This window comes from Musa acuminata, chromosome BXJ3-3 (genome assembly GCF_036884655.1).
Source record: "Musa acuminata AAA Group cultivar baxijiao chromosome BXJ3-3, Cavendish_Baxijiao_AAA, whole genome shotgun sequence".
Taxonomy (NCBI): Eukaryota; Viridiplantae; Streptophyta; class Magnoliopsida; order Zingiberales; family Musaceae; genus Musa; species Musa acuminata.
In genome coordinates this window covers 2,018,558-2,034,509 of record NC_088351.1, presented here as the reverse complement: position 1 = coordinate 2,034,509, position 15,952 = coordinate 2,018,558, and the positions used below count along the sequence as shown (strand labels likewise).

The following is a 15,952-nucleotide window of genomic DNA, read 5'->3' as shown; positions in this document are numbered from 1 at the left end:
CCCAATAAACCCTCGACCCCTTTTGCGCTTCATCCTCTCAATTTAGTCACCGTAACCCGTCGCCGGCCGGCCGGCCGCCCTCCCCTCCTCTTTATACCCCACCCAGTGTACGTAATCTTAAACGATGGTGACTGCGGTCTCCTTCCACACGCCGACAAAGAAAGCTGGTGCGTGCGCTCTACTCCTTCCTTCCTCGAAGCTTCCTTCACGGCGTAACGACAGAATCATCCATCGAGCTGTAGGTAGTCAACCATCAGCGAGCATGTTTTTTGTTTTGTTTTGTTTTGTTTTGTTTTGTTTTGGGAGCAATAATATCAAATGCTAAACATAATATTGCTATCTACAAATGTGGGAAAGGGCTGCTGGTCACAATTTGGTTAATGTTGCATTAGCTTGATTGGGGCTATCATATCTTAATAAGGTGGATACAGTTATAGTTGCTCCATATATATATATATATATATAATAATTGGTGATTAATAATAACAGATAAAAAGAGTCAGCATATTATGGTGTACAACTGAATTCGCATTGTGTTATTGGAATTTAGACAAAAAGAAGCATCGTAAACTCAAGTGATCTTAACCAACGTATTGTCATTTTCCAAAGTCATTCATCCTTCATCCAAGTGAATTATCAATTAATCCAGTGAAGATTTACTAGGTAATCCAAAATCTAAACAAGATTTAGTGAAGAATCTAGTAGACTAGAGATATCCCTGATCACAAGTTATCATCATTGGAGGCTAAACAATATAGATTTTTAAGGACAACATCTAAATATATTTTGTTCTATATTTTTCTTGGGCTCAATGAGACAACGGAAAGAAAGAACAGGAGGATCATATTTGGCGCATTTCCCGGGAAATTTGCACGCCACAGGCAACCGACTGCTATTGTTGCCACCCGTCGTTCCATCCCTTCCCTCCCAAAACTAAGAATGACAAGAATAAGAATGATGAACAAACACTGTCCTCCCAATCTTGGTTCTTCTTCTTCTTGTTGTTCTCCTCGAATCAACATGCACCCCACGTTTGATCCCCTCAAAAAAAGAAAGCAGGAAGTTCTCCTTTTCCCCTCCTCCTCCTCTCTCCTCCTCTGCTTCTCAACTGCTACATACCATAGCAGAAAGGAGAGGCTAAATAACCCACCCGACTTCCTCAGCGCTTCCTCCTCATCAGGAAGTTGGGCCTCCTCCTCCTCCTCGTTCTCCCATCCACATCCACTCGACTCTCTCACCCTGAGCATCATTCCCCGGCAACAAAGCTCTCACCTTGCCGCTGCCTTGCGTCTCTTCCTTGCCTCCCAATCTCATCTCAAGCTGTCAAGTTGCCACCTTTGACGTCGGTTCCATCTCCGACTCTTCTCTCTCTCTCTCGATCCCCCCAAGTCATCAAGTTCACACCTTTGCGTTCCACCATTACTCCGCACTAAATTCCATTCGGAAAGAAAGCTTCTTGGCCCCAGCTCTTCCTCTCGGAGATTTGCTACGCGCTTCTCGCGCACTCTGCAGTCGAAGTTTGTATCACTGAGTCGAATGATGGTTCGGTTTCTCAGGCGGGGGCACAGCCTTAACAAGCCGGAGCAAGGCGAGGAGATGTTTCATACGGCAGCAGAGGGTAGCACGGTCTTCTATAGCCAGGGAGGGGGAGAGGGCCGCTCACTCGAAAGGCAGCAGATTGGCTGCGCACTCGATCGGTCGTCCGACAGAGCTCCAAAGTCCCGCTTGGGCAGTGAAAGCGGCTGCCGTCACGGGCCACCTTCAGGTGAATGACAATATTCCCACATGAAAACGTTCATTAGCTATGTCAAGGAATATGAAATCTTGCGGCTAATACGTCTGCTTAGAGAAGCAAAAACATGAATGTAGAAGGAAGTCTGGCTACAGTTACAGAGTATGATCGAGATGCTAAGCTTTGACATATTTGGCACCAAGAGATTCTACATATTTAAGAATACGTTTGCTGAGGAATCAATCTCGCTTGACACATTCCTCTAATCATTGGTTTCCGGTGCAGATATGGACCAAATGAAGGAAAAGTTTGCAAAGCTGCTTTTAGGTGAAGACATGTCGGGCGGTGGAACAGGCGTCTCATCAGCTCTTGCTCTGTCCAATGCCATCACCAATCTTGCTGGTATAGTTCCTTTCCCCAGTTCGCTGAATCGAAGCAATTCTACTGAGTCATCATGCAATGCAATGTTACCGATTGGTATCTTTGATGAAAAGCTCTCATGATTCTTTCATTAGCATGATAGATCTCGATTGAGGTCAAAATTTTGACTTATTTTAACCGTAGAACTTATATTTTTCGGCAAACTATCATCGAGGCAGAGGAGCTAAGGAATCCGCTTCATTTTCTTCTGTCGAGAGGTTTCTTTCTCGCATAGACTCTATCTGCCACTTGATGATTGAAATCCAACTCAGGGACTGATTACACGACTTTTTGAATGATCGAAAGCCGATCTTTTGATACCTTCTGTTTCTTGATTAATGCAGCTTCTGTATTCAGCGAGCAACGGCGCCTCGAACCCATGGCAGCCGAAAGGAAAACGAGGTGGAGGAAAGAAATCGATTGGCTTCTATCTGTCACCGATCATATCGTAGAATTTGTTCCTTCTCGTCAAACCTCAAAGGATGGATCCAACATGGAGGTCATATAAGCACTGCCTCCTTTTCTTTTCTTTTTTGTCCAACACCTTTCTTTCAGAACATGCAAAAATTAGTATTTCCATGGAAACAATTTTGCCTCACAGATCATGGTAACTCAGCAACGCAGAGATCTTCAAATGAACATCCCCGCACTGCGAAAGCTCGATGCAATGCTCATCGTAAGACCGTCCACCCATGTTCTCGAAGACAACCTAAAGCCAAAGTTTGTCCACCTATTGACACTGTCGTCTTCCCTTTCTTACGATGTCTCAGGGCTATCTTGACAACTTCAAAGGCCACAGTGAGTTCTGGTACGTGTCGAAGGATGCTGATGAGTCCGAGAAGGGAAATGCTAAGAGAAGTGATGACAAATGGTGGCTTCCGATCGTGAAAGTTCCTCCAAATGGGCTTTCTGAGGTTTCCAGAAAATGGCTGCAATTTCAGAAAGAGTCTGTCAACCAAGTTCTCAAGGCAGCTATGGCCATTAATGCTCAGGTTTTAATGGAAATGGAAGTCCCCGAGGCCTACATTGAATCCCTACCAAAGGTAGACACTTCCATCAGTGTATAATTTGAGACTGAATGTGACATCTGGTCATCGGTAGATGCTTGAATCTGTTTTTCCTCTTAATAGTCTATGATTTCCAACTTTCGATCCAACACATTCCTTTTTCTCTGTTTTTTGATATCATACATAAATCTCGATCTTACTAATGATTCGAAGATTTTCCTGATTTCCAAGAAAACCTGTTGGGTCATTTGATGTTCTACCGTATGGTGTTGAGTTGGCTGCTTCTAAATGCATCACAGAACGGGAGAGCAAGTCTCGGGGATGCAATCTACCGGTGCATAACCGATGATGCCTTCGACCCTGACCAATTCCTGGAATCCATGGATCTGTCGACGGAGCACAAGGTCCTCGATCTCAAAAACCGAATCGAGGCATCGATCGTCATTTGGATGCGAAAGATGCACAACAAGGATACTAAATCATCCTGGGGCTCAGCGGTCAGCATGGAGAAGAGGGAGCAGTTTGAAGAGAGAGCCGAGACCATCTTACACCTCATCAAGCAGAGATTCCCTGGAATTCCTCAATCGGCTCTCGACACGAGCAAGATCCAATACACCAAAGTAAGTACTCAAAGTTGCATCAAGCCCCATCTCTTGCTTCTCCTTCATCATGTTCCCAAGTGTTTTGATCTTTGCGCAGGATGTCGGGCAGTCGATCCTAGAAAGCTACTCGAGGATCTTAGAGAGCTTGGCTTTCGCTGTGATGTCGCAAATCGAAGATGTCCTTCGTGCTGACTCTCTCACACAAGACCCATCCCATGCGAAATCGGGTAGAAGGCAATCGTTGACCGACTCAGAAGTTGGACCGGTGAAGAAATTGGATCCGAAAGAAGAGATGGAGAAGCTCAAGGAAGCACCTAATTCGATGACACTATCGGATTTCATGGGATGGCATTTTGATCCCGACTCCGAGGCAGAAAAGAAGAACTCAGAAAGCTTAGAGGACGGCGCCAAGATAAAGAAACCTCCTAATATCGTCACGACCAAGAAATTCTCGTATATTGAAAAGCTCGAGAACTTGCGAAGCCCAACAGCTCGCCATTAAAAGACCTGTAGAGAGCATAGGGAGAGGAAAGTGATACTGATAGGGAGGGGAGTCAGCTTGGAACCGAGAGTGTAAATAGTTCAGGGGCATGTTAGATCCTTGATAGCTTCTACCGTTAAGCTAATCTTTCATCCCTCTTTGTAGATGGGGAGGTGCTACTCTCATGGCTCAACCTCAGCTTGTGTCGATCACCTGATATGCTCGTTAGGTAGTGATAACAGTCTCTTTCCAAACTACATGCATTCTGTGAACCACAATGTCCGAGAACAATGAAGATGGAAACATTAGCATGTGGTTTGTCTCTGATTCGTTCATTACACACGGACAAATCATTTTGAGGATGCCATCAAAGATAGATTGAGATCATAATGCTCAAAATAAACGTATCCAGATCGTTTGCCATGAGTCTTGCTTATCTATTGTATTGCTTTGGCGCACGTAAATGTCCATTACATACGATTTCATGCTTGTGCAAATATGTCAGGCATGCATGGAGTGTGAGGTGGCACCACACTACCAAGTGGAAGAAGGCCTGCAAGGCACTAAAACAGTTCGTATGGAGTTGGAAACCACCATGCTCTCGTTCCCTCTTTTATCTTCTTTACCATGATTGCACCATCAAGGACCTACATCTCACTTGCAGAAATGTTTCAGGTGTCTGCACCTGCCATCATAGTTCTTGCACCAGATGCTGTCATGCTTGTAACATAGGAACATGGTCCTCGTCCGAGAATAAAAGTCATATCAGAAATGGAGGTACATGTATCCTCCACTTTCTGTGTTGCTGTGAAGCTAGTGTGTTCCATGATGATACTGCATACTTGTATGGTATTTTCCTTTTTCTTTCAGGGATTCGAACTGGCAATTACTACCGATGTTTCTCTCCAGTGTTGCCTCACTGGGGACATTTCGGATTCAAGGTTGTTTTCAGGAGCTGCTATCTAGTTTGAGAGCCTCCACCAACACGATTGCCATGAGTGGCTGAGCTCTCTCGGCTGTATAGGGACTGCCATCATTATCTTTCTTACACTCCATTGTGTGGATGCTGTCTGCCACATTAGCAGCAACCAAAGGTTAAGTCTCGACAGTGATTGGGTATCCTATTACTGGGTCTCGGTACAAAAGTTACGTTGAAGCCTGGTGGTTGGAAACCAGATGGTCTTCACGCTTCTCTTCAGCAGCTGTCGATTCTTTTCGGTGCCTCAAGTCGAAACCCTAATGAGTGCACAGGCCATCTCGAGGAACACAATGGGGAGGCCTACCACCATTTCTCTTCCTTTGAAGTCAGTGTGGCGTGATGGTGCGGCCATGTCTTGAGACCACCCAACTTACAGAGGCCATGCATGGTTCAACAATGGTGCAAATGCGTGAGATGCTTCTCCACCCAGATTGCAGAATCCTATATCTGCATGGGATCTACTGTGTCACACCACTCACATTGTTCCCGCCCAACACCGGGTTTCTCTCTTTCTTGGGGTTTGATTCCGAGTTCTCTACCAGGATGTCATTGTTGCTGGTTATGCTGGCAACGCCATAGTGGAGAGGTTCTTGGGGGGCCACCTTCTCCCTCGAGCCATGGCAGGAACAGTGGGAAAGGAGAAAAGAAATCCCTCCTCCTTAGTGCCAAAGGAAAGCCCACCGAGAGTTGGTACGTGCTCCAATTTGACCCTGGAACTAAAACAAGGCCAGGTCGAGGTGGACATGCAATCACTATGTTACATAAACCACCTACAGAAAAAGGTTGCCTTCCACCCTACTGTTCACCATAGGTTGGTCCTCCATGGTGATCAAGTATTCCAAAGCTTCCGTCGACAGTGCTGGTGAACATTTGTCACCTACCGGTAAGCAACATTTGTTGGCCACTCTGGTGGATATCCTGCATGATCGACGATGGAGCACAATGGAATCATTGAGGTTGCGCCGGACCACCATTTTGTGGTGATCCATGGTTTGTTTGACAACCTGACTTCTGGAGAAGACGCACCCCGTTTTTATCTTTATATATATATATATATATATATATATATAGAGAGAGAGAGAGAGAGAGAGAGAGAGAGAGAGAGTACTTGAAGTCTGTGACAGTCTGCAAGTGACAAGATTTAGGAATATGCACCGATTCCAGTTCCTGCTTCGCCACCGTCCACGTGGGAGTTGGGAGATCAGTAAACTGACACAAAATTCCATTACGGGAAGAGAGAGAGAGAGAGAGAGAGAGAGAAGAGAAGAGAAGAGAGAACATGTCGTGTGGGATTCCTGCTCTGTGGGACCCACTGTGTGGAGTATAGGGAACAGCGTGGGCCCACGTGGGGAAGGTGCAGAGAGCATTAACCAAGAGAGAGAGAGTAGTGTGTCATGTAGTCCACTAGCGAAGTTGAAGACATCATTTGGTCACCAAATATTGTGGCTCTTTTCTTTGCTTCTTCCGAGTTCGGATGTCTCTACTCCATGATGCGATGTGTGTCTTTTTGTTCGTGGATGTCGACATCGGACCGCGGCGCCAATACAGCAATTAGGCGTGCCATGTGTTAGAATCACATATACATCAACCCTTATTTATCAGGCAAATTTTTATTACAAATCCATATTGGATTCAGTAACTTAACGAATCTAATCTCAAATGATTCACACCCTGTAATCAATTCGGGTTCGGATCGAACAAGTGGATTAACCCCGAGCTCATTAGCATAGTTATCAAGACCAGTTTCGATTCAGATGTTCAGACCAAAAAAAAAAAAAATCTTAAATTTGAATAATTAACGGACCTAATTCACTTTTAGATTAAATATATTAAAAAATTAAAATAAATGACAAACATCAATATTAATTACATATTATCTTCATAATATAATTTTATTCTATTTTAAATATTATTAAATTACTATTTTTATAATTCATTTTAGATGATGTTAATGTTACCTTTGAATTAGGATTAAGATAGAAAAATGATATTCTAATCTGACAGCTTCTCTCCATTTCTTCCATCTCTCTTCCTGCATTCACCTCTCACTTCCCGTCGCCATTCTATCTTTATCCATCCTCTCTCTCTCTCCCCTTTGACTTCTCTTCATCTCCTTTTCTTCGTTTTTTGACATTTGTTTCCATTTTCTATTAGTTTCTTTTCCTTGGGTAATATGCAATGATTTTTTTCCATCTAATAGAATATATTTTGGCATAACTTACGTGATAACGATAGATAACCACCCCATAACCGATGTGATGCACATACATTGATGGAATAAGCGACGAAAGTCCTATCCATGCTGCTTGGATTTGTACGAGGCAATGTCGTCCTACTCGAAGCCATCCATGATGATACGAAATAGCACCACATGATGTGGGATCGTGTAAATCAGCCCATGTCACGTGGAGAGCATTGGTCGGCCTCTCGAACTATCAACGACCATTAACGAACCTCATACGATCAACCCTCCAACAAATAAGTATAAAACCTGATCTCTTACCTACTATTAAGGGGAGCACACCTGAAACACCTATATATCACCTCAAGTTGACTTAAACTTCAGAGGGATCAAGTTAAAAAATCTCTCTCTCGACCTCGGTTGATGTGTAGAAACTCGACAATGAAGAAGCAACAGTTCGACGAGGAAGAAACAACAATTCAACGAGGAAGGAAGAGTGTCTCATTGCTCTACCTCAAATCAATTATGGAGACGAAGCTTAGACCTGATTTAACACCGACTACCGTCATTCAAGCATCCACGTGAGGGACCTTATGTATTCGGGATTGGACCAAATCATGCTGATCCGTTGGTCATAGTATAAAGTTCTCTGATAATTTCTAAGACCATTTTTTTACTTGTCAATACTTCCTACCGTACTTTATTTTATTAATGTAAGTTTCATTCTAAGCTTCATCATTCATGTAGGTGAATTACATACTCACTTTTTAACTTTCTAAATATTATTATTAATTATTTACTTTAGATAACGGTATATATTTATAATGTTGGGAAATACTATTATTTTTTTTATTTTCATTTGTTTGAATTTTTTTTATTTTTAATTACTATTTTTTGTAAATATATTTAAATTTTTTATTTTTTAAAAAATATTATTTATTTATTTTAAAAAATATTTTAAATTAAGTATACGGTCCAATAGATCGACTCATCACTTTATTATCAATCTAATTATTTTTAATTTAATTATATTAATATATTAGTTATATTAATTAATAAAAATATTGACAGTATATCACAAGATTCGAAACTCAAATATCGTCTTCATTATTCATTATTTATCATTTATAATAATAAAAATATATATTCATTTGTTTAGACCTCATTTGGACGTGGAGTTGGTAGAGATGAGTGACAACATACAACTACTTCATTTCTATTTTGGTAAAATCAAATTTATAATATTTAATCATTTATTTAAAATGGACGGTCGAGATCAATGTTGGTGGTGGGATGGATGCATCTACTTGATGTAAGCCTTCGGAACTTTTCCTATGTGGGTCCAAGTTTCCCTGCAGGTGGGGCGAGCTAGCGTGGCTCAATAGCGGGGCTCCCATTTCAAGGTACTCAAATCCGTCCGTATCTTACCCGTTTAAGGAGGTGGAATCGTCCACGTCCCCGAAAAGAGTCGCCGCCGGCGGGAGTACGTGGCGGGCGTTCGAGGAGCGGCAGCGGTCATGACACCCTGGCCGGCCGCCACGTCTTCCTGCCGTGAGTTAAGTCGGGGAGTCTTGGCAGCTGTGCCAACTCCGAGGACACGGTCACCTTTTTCGCCTCCGTGCGCCGCCAGCTGGGCGGAGAACAGCGCGGGCCCCAAGCGCGTCCTAGTTCACGTGCACCAAAAGGATCCGCGGTTCCCTGCGTCGAACCAGACAGGATACTGCCCCCTCCCGACGCCAAAAAGCAGAAGAGCGTCCGCACGAGGCGGGGTCCACCTGACTTCCCGAGCGCGGAGTCGTCGACGCTGGTCGCGCCGGAGACAGAAGAGCTTTCCGAGTTCGAAATAGCGGGCCCCACGACGACCCGTCCAATAGGGACGCGTGCCGAAAGGCATGGGCGACGCGGACGGGCGCATTTACTGGCCCCAGGGGGACCGGGCTACTCGCACGAGGCCCGCACGTGTTCGGTGGCCTCGTCTTAATTGATTACTCCGCCCTTTTTTTTCTTTTCTTTTTCGTATTTGGGGGAAGTCGCAGTCGATGCGCGCGCAGTACGGGTGTGACAGGTGCCGGTTGGTCGGCTCCGCGGCGCGGCTGTCGCTCTCGCTGCTGCCACCGGCTGTACTCGGTTGCCGGTCTGCCGGGGGCTTCCGCTGTGAACGACACGACAACATCCGCTTGTGTTTGTGAACCCAATTCGATGAGCTCTAATAAATATTATATAATACGCTCGAATGGGAAGCTTTAACTTTGTGTTAACCCCCCAATATAGAACGGAGATATGGACGATCAATCATCCTTGTTAGAATCACTCTTCTTTCCCCTTTACGTATACTAATATGACTATTCCCCTCTTTATAAAAAAGCACTTTAAAAAGTAATTTCTCTTTTTCTTTTCTTTTTCCTCTTTCTTCTTTATCGATTTCTTTATATGTCAGTATGATATGGTACTCAGCAAGCCTATCTATCTATTTGGTTAGACACACAGCAGCTAACCCTTAAAGAACCAGAAATGAAGATAGAAAAAAAGGTTCCAACAATAAGGGTGTGACATTACAGGTGGAACTATAAAAGGAAGTCACCGTAAACTATGTAGAACAGTGCTTCGTTCTTTTTGGTTTTATTTTCTCTGAAAATTGTCATTATTGACGAAGCGTATGACGTAAGACAAACATAAATGAATTTTTTTCATAAAAAATAAATGTATATTTATATTAGTTAATATCAAAATAAATTAAAATAAGTAAATATATTTGTTTTTGGTCACACCGCTGTGCGAGACCGGCAGGCGTTTCTCCCATTCGAAAGAAGACATGATTAGACTTGGAATTATTTGTTTATTAGCATTATTGTCCCAAACTAATCATAAACCCAAAAGCTAATATTGCTATAGGTTGGAAGCTTCTCTCCATCAACAAAACCAAGCCCAAAGGGTGTCTCCTCCTTTTTTAACCTTCCACCACCCCTCCCCTCCACTTCCGCTACTTCTGCTACTCTCGGATCGCCACTTTTTTGATGTTCTCTGGTGGTGCTCTCTGCAGACGTCGATGTCACCGCCTCTGGAGCATGACTACCTAGGCTTGTCGGAGCTCCCCTCCTCCCCCGCAACCGCGGTCGAGGAACGGGTGCTCACCCTCAGTGCCACGGAGCTCAGGCTGGGGCTCCCGGGGTCGGAGACGACGGACCGCAACGACAAGGTCGGGCTCACCCTGGAGCTGCTCCCGCTCCCCAAGAGCTTCGTCTCCGGCGGCAAGAGGGGGTTCTCCGACGCCATCGACGGTGCCGGGAACTGGCGCTTTGCCGCCGGAAAGGGTGGATCTGAGGTGGATTTGGGGAAAGGCGGCGGATTGTTCTCGCCGAGGGGGGAGATGGCCGGCGGTGGCACAGGGAAGCCCTCCGGCCAGGGGAATGCTGGGAAGGACACGGCGGTGAATGCTGCCGGACAGGAGATGAAGGCCGTTGCCCAGGTCGGTGGTTCCGTTGGGCATGATCGGGCGATGGCTCCTGCTGCCAAGTAAGTGGCTTCAGGTGTTCTCGTGGTGTTCGAGCTATCTAAAGTTGTGGTTTTGGTTGGAAATTCTTAATCAATTCCTGTTCCTCTCCCAATTCTGATGCACATCGTCGCTCTGCTCCTAGGCTTTGTTATGGTTTTCCATGAGTTTCGACAATCTGGTGTGTGCTCTCAGTTGCTCTGCTTTTGAGCGAAGAGAGCCAGATTCGGTCGACCAAAGGTGGAACTTTGGTGGCAATGCTTTGGCGCTCTGAGAAACACAAGTGTTCATAAAAAAACTGCTAAAACCGTAGAGTTAATTCATTTATTTTGTTGCCGATTAATAATTCTGAACCTTCCCTTTCATTGTAGCCCCTAGTCTTGTGTCCTCCTGATTTTTCCTCTGAATGATCTGGCGACAAAAGCGTCATCTTTCATCCACAATGCTCTGTAACTTCCCCCGCACAAGGATTGCAATCAAAACATTCATTACTCGTTCTACTACTGCTCAGCAACAGAACCGACCCCAGAACACCTTGAAAAGAAAAAGCAATTAATTGAAGATAAGGAAAGGAAAGAAAAGGAGTTCTCAGGATATTTTTTTAGTAATAAATAAAATAATTAAATCATATATGTATGTATATACTTTTGTGCTCTGGAGGAGTAAAATTAATGGATCACTCTTATTTATTCATGGAACGAAAGCATCTGTCCGTGTGCTTGCGTTTGTGTCTTTATTCTTTATCCTTTTTTTTTCTTTTTAAATTTGATTGTATACTTGAATGGAGAAACATGATGGATAGTATTTAAAGGAGAAAATTTTGAAATTTTGTGTGTTTTTTTTTTTTGTATTAACTGCATTCCTAAAGGATAAAAATATACAATTTGACTGTTGTAGGAGGATTAAGCAATATTTTTCAGATGTTTTGGTGGTTTCACAATCTTGTTTCTAAGCACATTTTTTACATATAATATGTTTGTGATGTTCAGATTGTTTTGCTTCTAATGTTTATAATGGAATTCATTATGTTCATTCTAATTTCCTATTAGATGTCAAGAAATTGAGACATCATGTTCCATATGGACCATAACATTTAGTAAAAGCTACAAAAATTTTCAGTGAAAGCTTTCTGATCTCTTTAGCTTGTTAATGAATCTGTTGTCTGACAGCCTCACGGGAAACTTGTGTTCATGAACAATCAATCTATTAGTTGGGCCATAGAATTCTGAACTTTGAATACATGTGTATGTGACAGGGCACAGGTGGTTGGTTGGCCTCCGATCCGTAGTTATCGGAAGAATACTATGGCTACAAATCCATCTAAGAGTAAGGATGATGCTGATGGAAAACAAGGATCGGGGTGCCTTTATGTGAAGGTTAGTATGGATGGAGCCCCCTACCTCAGGAAAGTGGATCTCAAAATGTATGACAACTACAAGGAACTGTCATCAGCACTCGAGAAGATGTTCAGCTGCTTTACCATTGGTGAGCTTGGACTGTTTCCTTGTTCTCCTCGAGGGAGATGTTTTTTGACTAATAATAGTATCTTTTATGACTCTTCTTTCTTCATGTACTTTAACTGACATGGTTATGTATGTCACTTTTGCAACATACTTTTGACTTTCCAGATTTGCTATATTTGGTTCACAAATGTCACAGTGCAGGTCCACTATGTCACCCTTCTGTGTCCCTTGTATCAAACATGGATGCCTATAAATTGAGTAACTCTTTTTATATTCTTAGCATTGTTTTTACCTTTGCTTATCAGCTTTATTCTGGAATTTGTTCTGGGAGGTAAGACTTGGCTGTCTTTTCCTATGACTTGGTTTGTTTTACATGAAGTATGATATGTTCTACATGCTATCGTATAATTTATTTTTTAAGTCTCTTCTTTTACTTGTGTTCGGCATTTGTTGTTTTCACAGGCCCATGCGGTTCTCATGGAATACCGAACAGTGATGGATTATCTGAGAGTCATTTGATGGATCTTCTAAATGGTTCTGAGTATGTCCTTACTTATGAAGATAAGGATGGAGACTGGATGCTTGTTGGTGATGTGCCATGGGAGTAAGTGTTCTATCCACTAGACATAAAAAGAAACAAATTGTTTAGGTGGAAGGCGAAGGTTATTGTTGAGCTTCTATAGATTAAACGTGTTATAAACTTCTTGTTTTCTTTCCATTTTGCTTATCATCATAAACTTGCGTTGAAGAATGTATGGTATCTTTTAGTACCTATCGCTGAACAGTTTTCTGTAAATAACCTATGGCTAAATCAATTTAGGCAAGTTTTTAAAGTTAACCAAATACTCGGTTATGAAAAAGCACCAATGCTTGTTACCTTTCGAACCCACATCAATCTGTAATATTTATACCATTTTATAGACCCTCTGACTCACTTTTTTTAGCTTAAGACTATTCCATCTCCTTAATAGTGTTTTACTGCTCACAGAAATCACATGTTCTGATAACACTCCCTTTTATAAGTTTAGTGTTTTCGATGTTATTTGACCACGGTTCCTTGAAATTTCAGGATGTTCACTGACACATGCAGGAGGCTCAGGATCATGAAGGGTTCAGATGCTATTGGACTTGGTAAGTATGATCGAGTAAAAATGTTCTATTTCATTTTCTTGATCTCGTTTCTTGGATCTGAAAGCATTACAATACAAATGATCTTAAAATCCACAAACCATTCATGTGCTCTTTGTACCTGTCGAATGAATATGCTATTTCATCTTCTCTCTCCTTCATATAAACATGGTCGGGGTAGTTATCAAATTTTACATTGTACTTTGATATTAATATCCAGTGATCAGTTAGTTAATTTCACAAGTATGATGGATTTAAGTTGGATCTGAAAAATAAGTGTCATACAATCATTTAGCGCTTTGATCTTTTAGATCATGTGATACACTATGTGGGTTATTTAATGGTATTCTCGTATGTAGTTTAATTGATCTTTGCTAACTACCACTTGAAGAAAAGAATTCTTTATAGCCTAAAACCTAGTTTTTCACTAATAGAAACATGTTAAGTGGCGGGTTTCCAGCATTTGGTAGTGAGCAAAATGCATATATGTTAATTTACCTGTGAAAAATTTATGTTATGACTGTCATCATTGGTTTAATTAGATAGTGATGATTCTGTAGTCCTCTACTTCATAATTTATCCTCTTTTGTCTTTCTTGTGTCTGCTGTGTTCAGATTTGACTATTTCATAATAAACGTTTTTTATTTGTTAATTCTACACTAACAAAACCTGAATTTCTCTCTCCAGCTCCAAGGGCCATGGAGAAGTGCAAGAACTGGAACTAGGCATCATTGCCAAGGTTAAGTGAATTAGATGGTCCCAAGTTTCTTGTTGAGGATGAAAAGTTCCAAGGGTTTAACTAAGCAGTTGTGTTGTATCATATTCTGCGGTTTGCTGTTTGTCATGGACTACGACTTTCTATTAGCTTCCTAAGATATAGTAGGGACATAAGCTTTGTAAGATTGTGCCTTGAGTCTTTGTACGCGTCGCTTGTTATTGTTGCTATATGAATGTTTGGGTTGCTGTTTACGACTTATGATTGCACATCGTTTCCTGTTTCCAGTGTTGGTCACAAACGCTTCATTTATGATTCCGATTCTGACGTATAACAGTAAATATGATGAATGCTCGATGGAAGGGCCGTCTCTTTGTGAGGTCTAGCACAAAAGTCGACTTTTTCTGAAATGAATCAGGGATCATGCATGCCCCATGCAGTCCTCTAATGCTGGTCACTGGACCCTCTGTGGTCAATGATACAAGGTCAATAATGCTAATGGTGGCTTTTGTTCTTGTTTGTATTCTCTGCTCAGGTGGTGATCATTGTCCTTGCCAGGGCAACTATTAAGATCCAGGACTTGTTTCCTTTCGGTCAAGCAAAGGTTGCAGAATCATATGGTGTATTCTCTACTTATGGTCATGGATTTTGCAGGTGACTTCATGTTCACTGGAAAGAGGCTCATGATCCAGCTCTGTGATACTGTTCTGGCAGAGTTCCTTGGATGCTTGTGTTTGTGTTTGGGTGCTGTTCATGCATTGTAAAACTGTATGAGTACTAGACATGCATGGTAAAGCTATGCCTGCTATGTTCAAGCGTCTGTGGGGACATGCACTGTATAATTTTTAGTGGTTATGATGTTGTCTATAGAATGGTTCAAAGGCTTCCTCATATTCATCTTAAGATATGAGACAGTGGAAAATGGTGGTGGGTTTATGTTCCCCCAGAATTAGGCTATCCCCTTGGAAGAGTAATGCTCCACTTTTTCTTGGTCTCAATGTCATCTTGTTGCTGTTGGGCATATCATAGGAAGCAACCATATCTTATCTTACTGGTGCCTTAATGAACAACCACCAACCCAACCCACCTCTTCCCTGTGCTTTATATTCTCTGTGCATAACACTCATACTTTTAACCTTGCAAATTATTTCCTCTTTGTCTAGGGTATAGTAAAATAGGAGGTAAGGCGGCTTATATTAACCCTCGTTAGATCTCGTATTGATGGGAATCTCGTGTACTAAATATATATTTCGTTATTTATCATACCGGCGTAATTTGGATCTAAAATCGCACAAATTTTTCTTGACAAGATTATATAATATATATTTAATTTTTTAGAACTATAAACATGTATGGATTATCTTAAAATGAATTCCAAGTCTCCTTGATAATTATCAAAATTTACAAAAGAGATCATTCCAATAATAAATAAAAACAAGCCAAAAAATACCATAAATTCAAAGAACTAGTTGACAACTCCTCTTAATGTAACTTGTTTGGTACAATTTTTTGGGTAGGAAACATAATTTTTGACTTTTTTTTATGTACATTTTAATAACTTATCATAGTTATCAAGTAGATTTTGAATTCATGTAAATAATATCACATTATTGAAAAATAATGTAAGCATAAACTGAGTTTTTTTTTTTAATTTCTCATGAACCAAATTATTAGTTTATTTAAGTTAAAATGTAAAAAAAATATAAAATATCTGAAATGTGTCCATACTAATTAATTTTTTTACTTTTAAAAT

General features: G+C 41.6%; 2 protein-coding genes across 2 annotated transcripts; both read left to right on the top strand.

Moving 5' to 3' along the window:
* The first annotated feature begins 1,348 nt into the window (after nt 1-1,348).
* On the top strand, nt 1,349-4,421 carry LOC135633518 (rho guanine nucleotide exchange factor 8-like). The gene is made up of 7 exons (XM_065143055.1): nt 1,349-1,765; nt 2,018-2,134; nt 2,497-2,651; nt 2,754-2,828; nt 2,923-3,195; nt 3,459-3,779; nt 3,859-4,421. The coding sequence occupies exons 1-7, from the start codon at nt 1,537-1,539 to the stop codon at nt 4,261-4,263; spliced, it is 1,575 nt and encodes a 524-aa protein (XP_064999127.1). The 5' UTR covers nt 1,349-1,536; the 3' UTR covers nt 4,264-4,421.
* A 5,892-nt stretch (nt 4,422-10,313) lies between these two features.
* On the top strand, nt 10,314-14,453 carry LOC103977029 (auxin-responsive protein IAA17). Its single transcript, XM_009392422.3, has 5 exons — nt 10,314-10,916; nt 12,149-12,378; nt 12,819-12,960; nt 13,426-13,487; nt 14,172-14,453. The coding sequence occupies exons 1-5, from the start codon at nt 10,450-10,452 to the stop codon at nt 14,207-14,209; spliced, it is 939 nt and encodes a 312-aa protein (XP_009390697.2). The 5' UTR covers nt 10,314-10,449; the 3' UTR covers nt 14,210-14,453.
* The last annotated feature ends 1,499 nt before the right edge of the window (nt 14,454-15,952 follow it).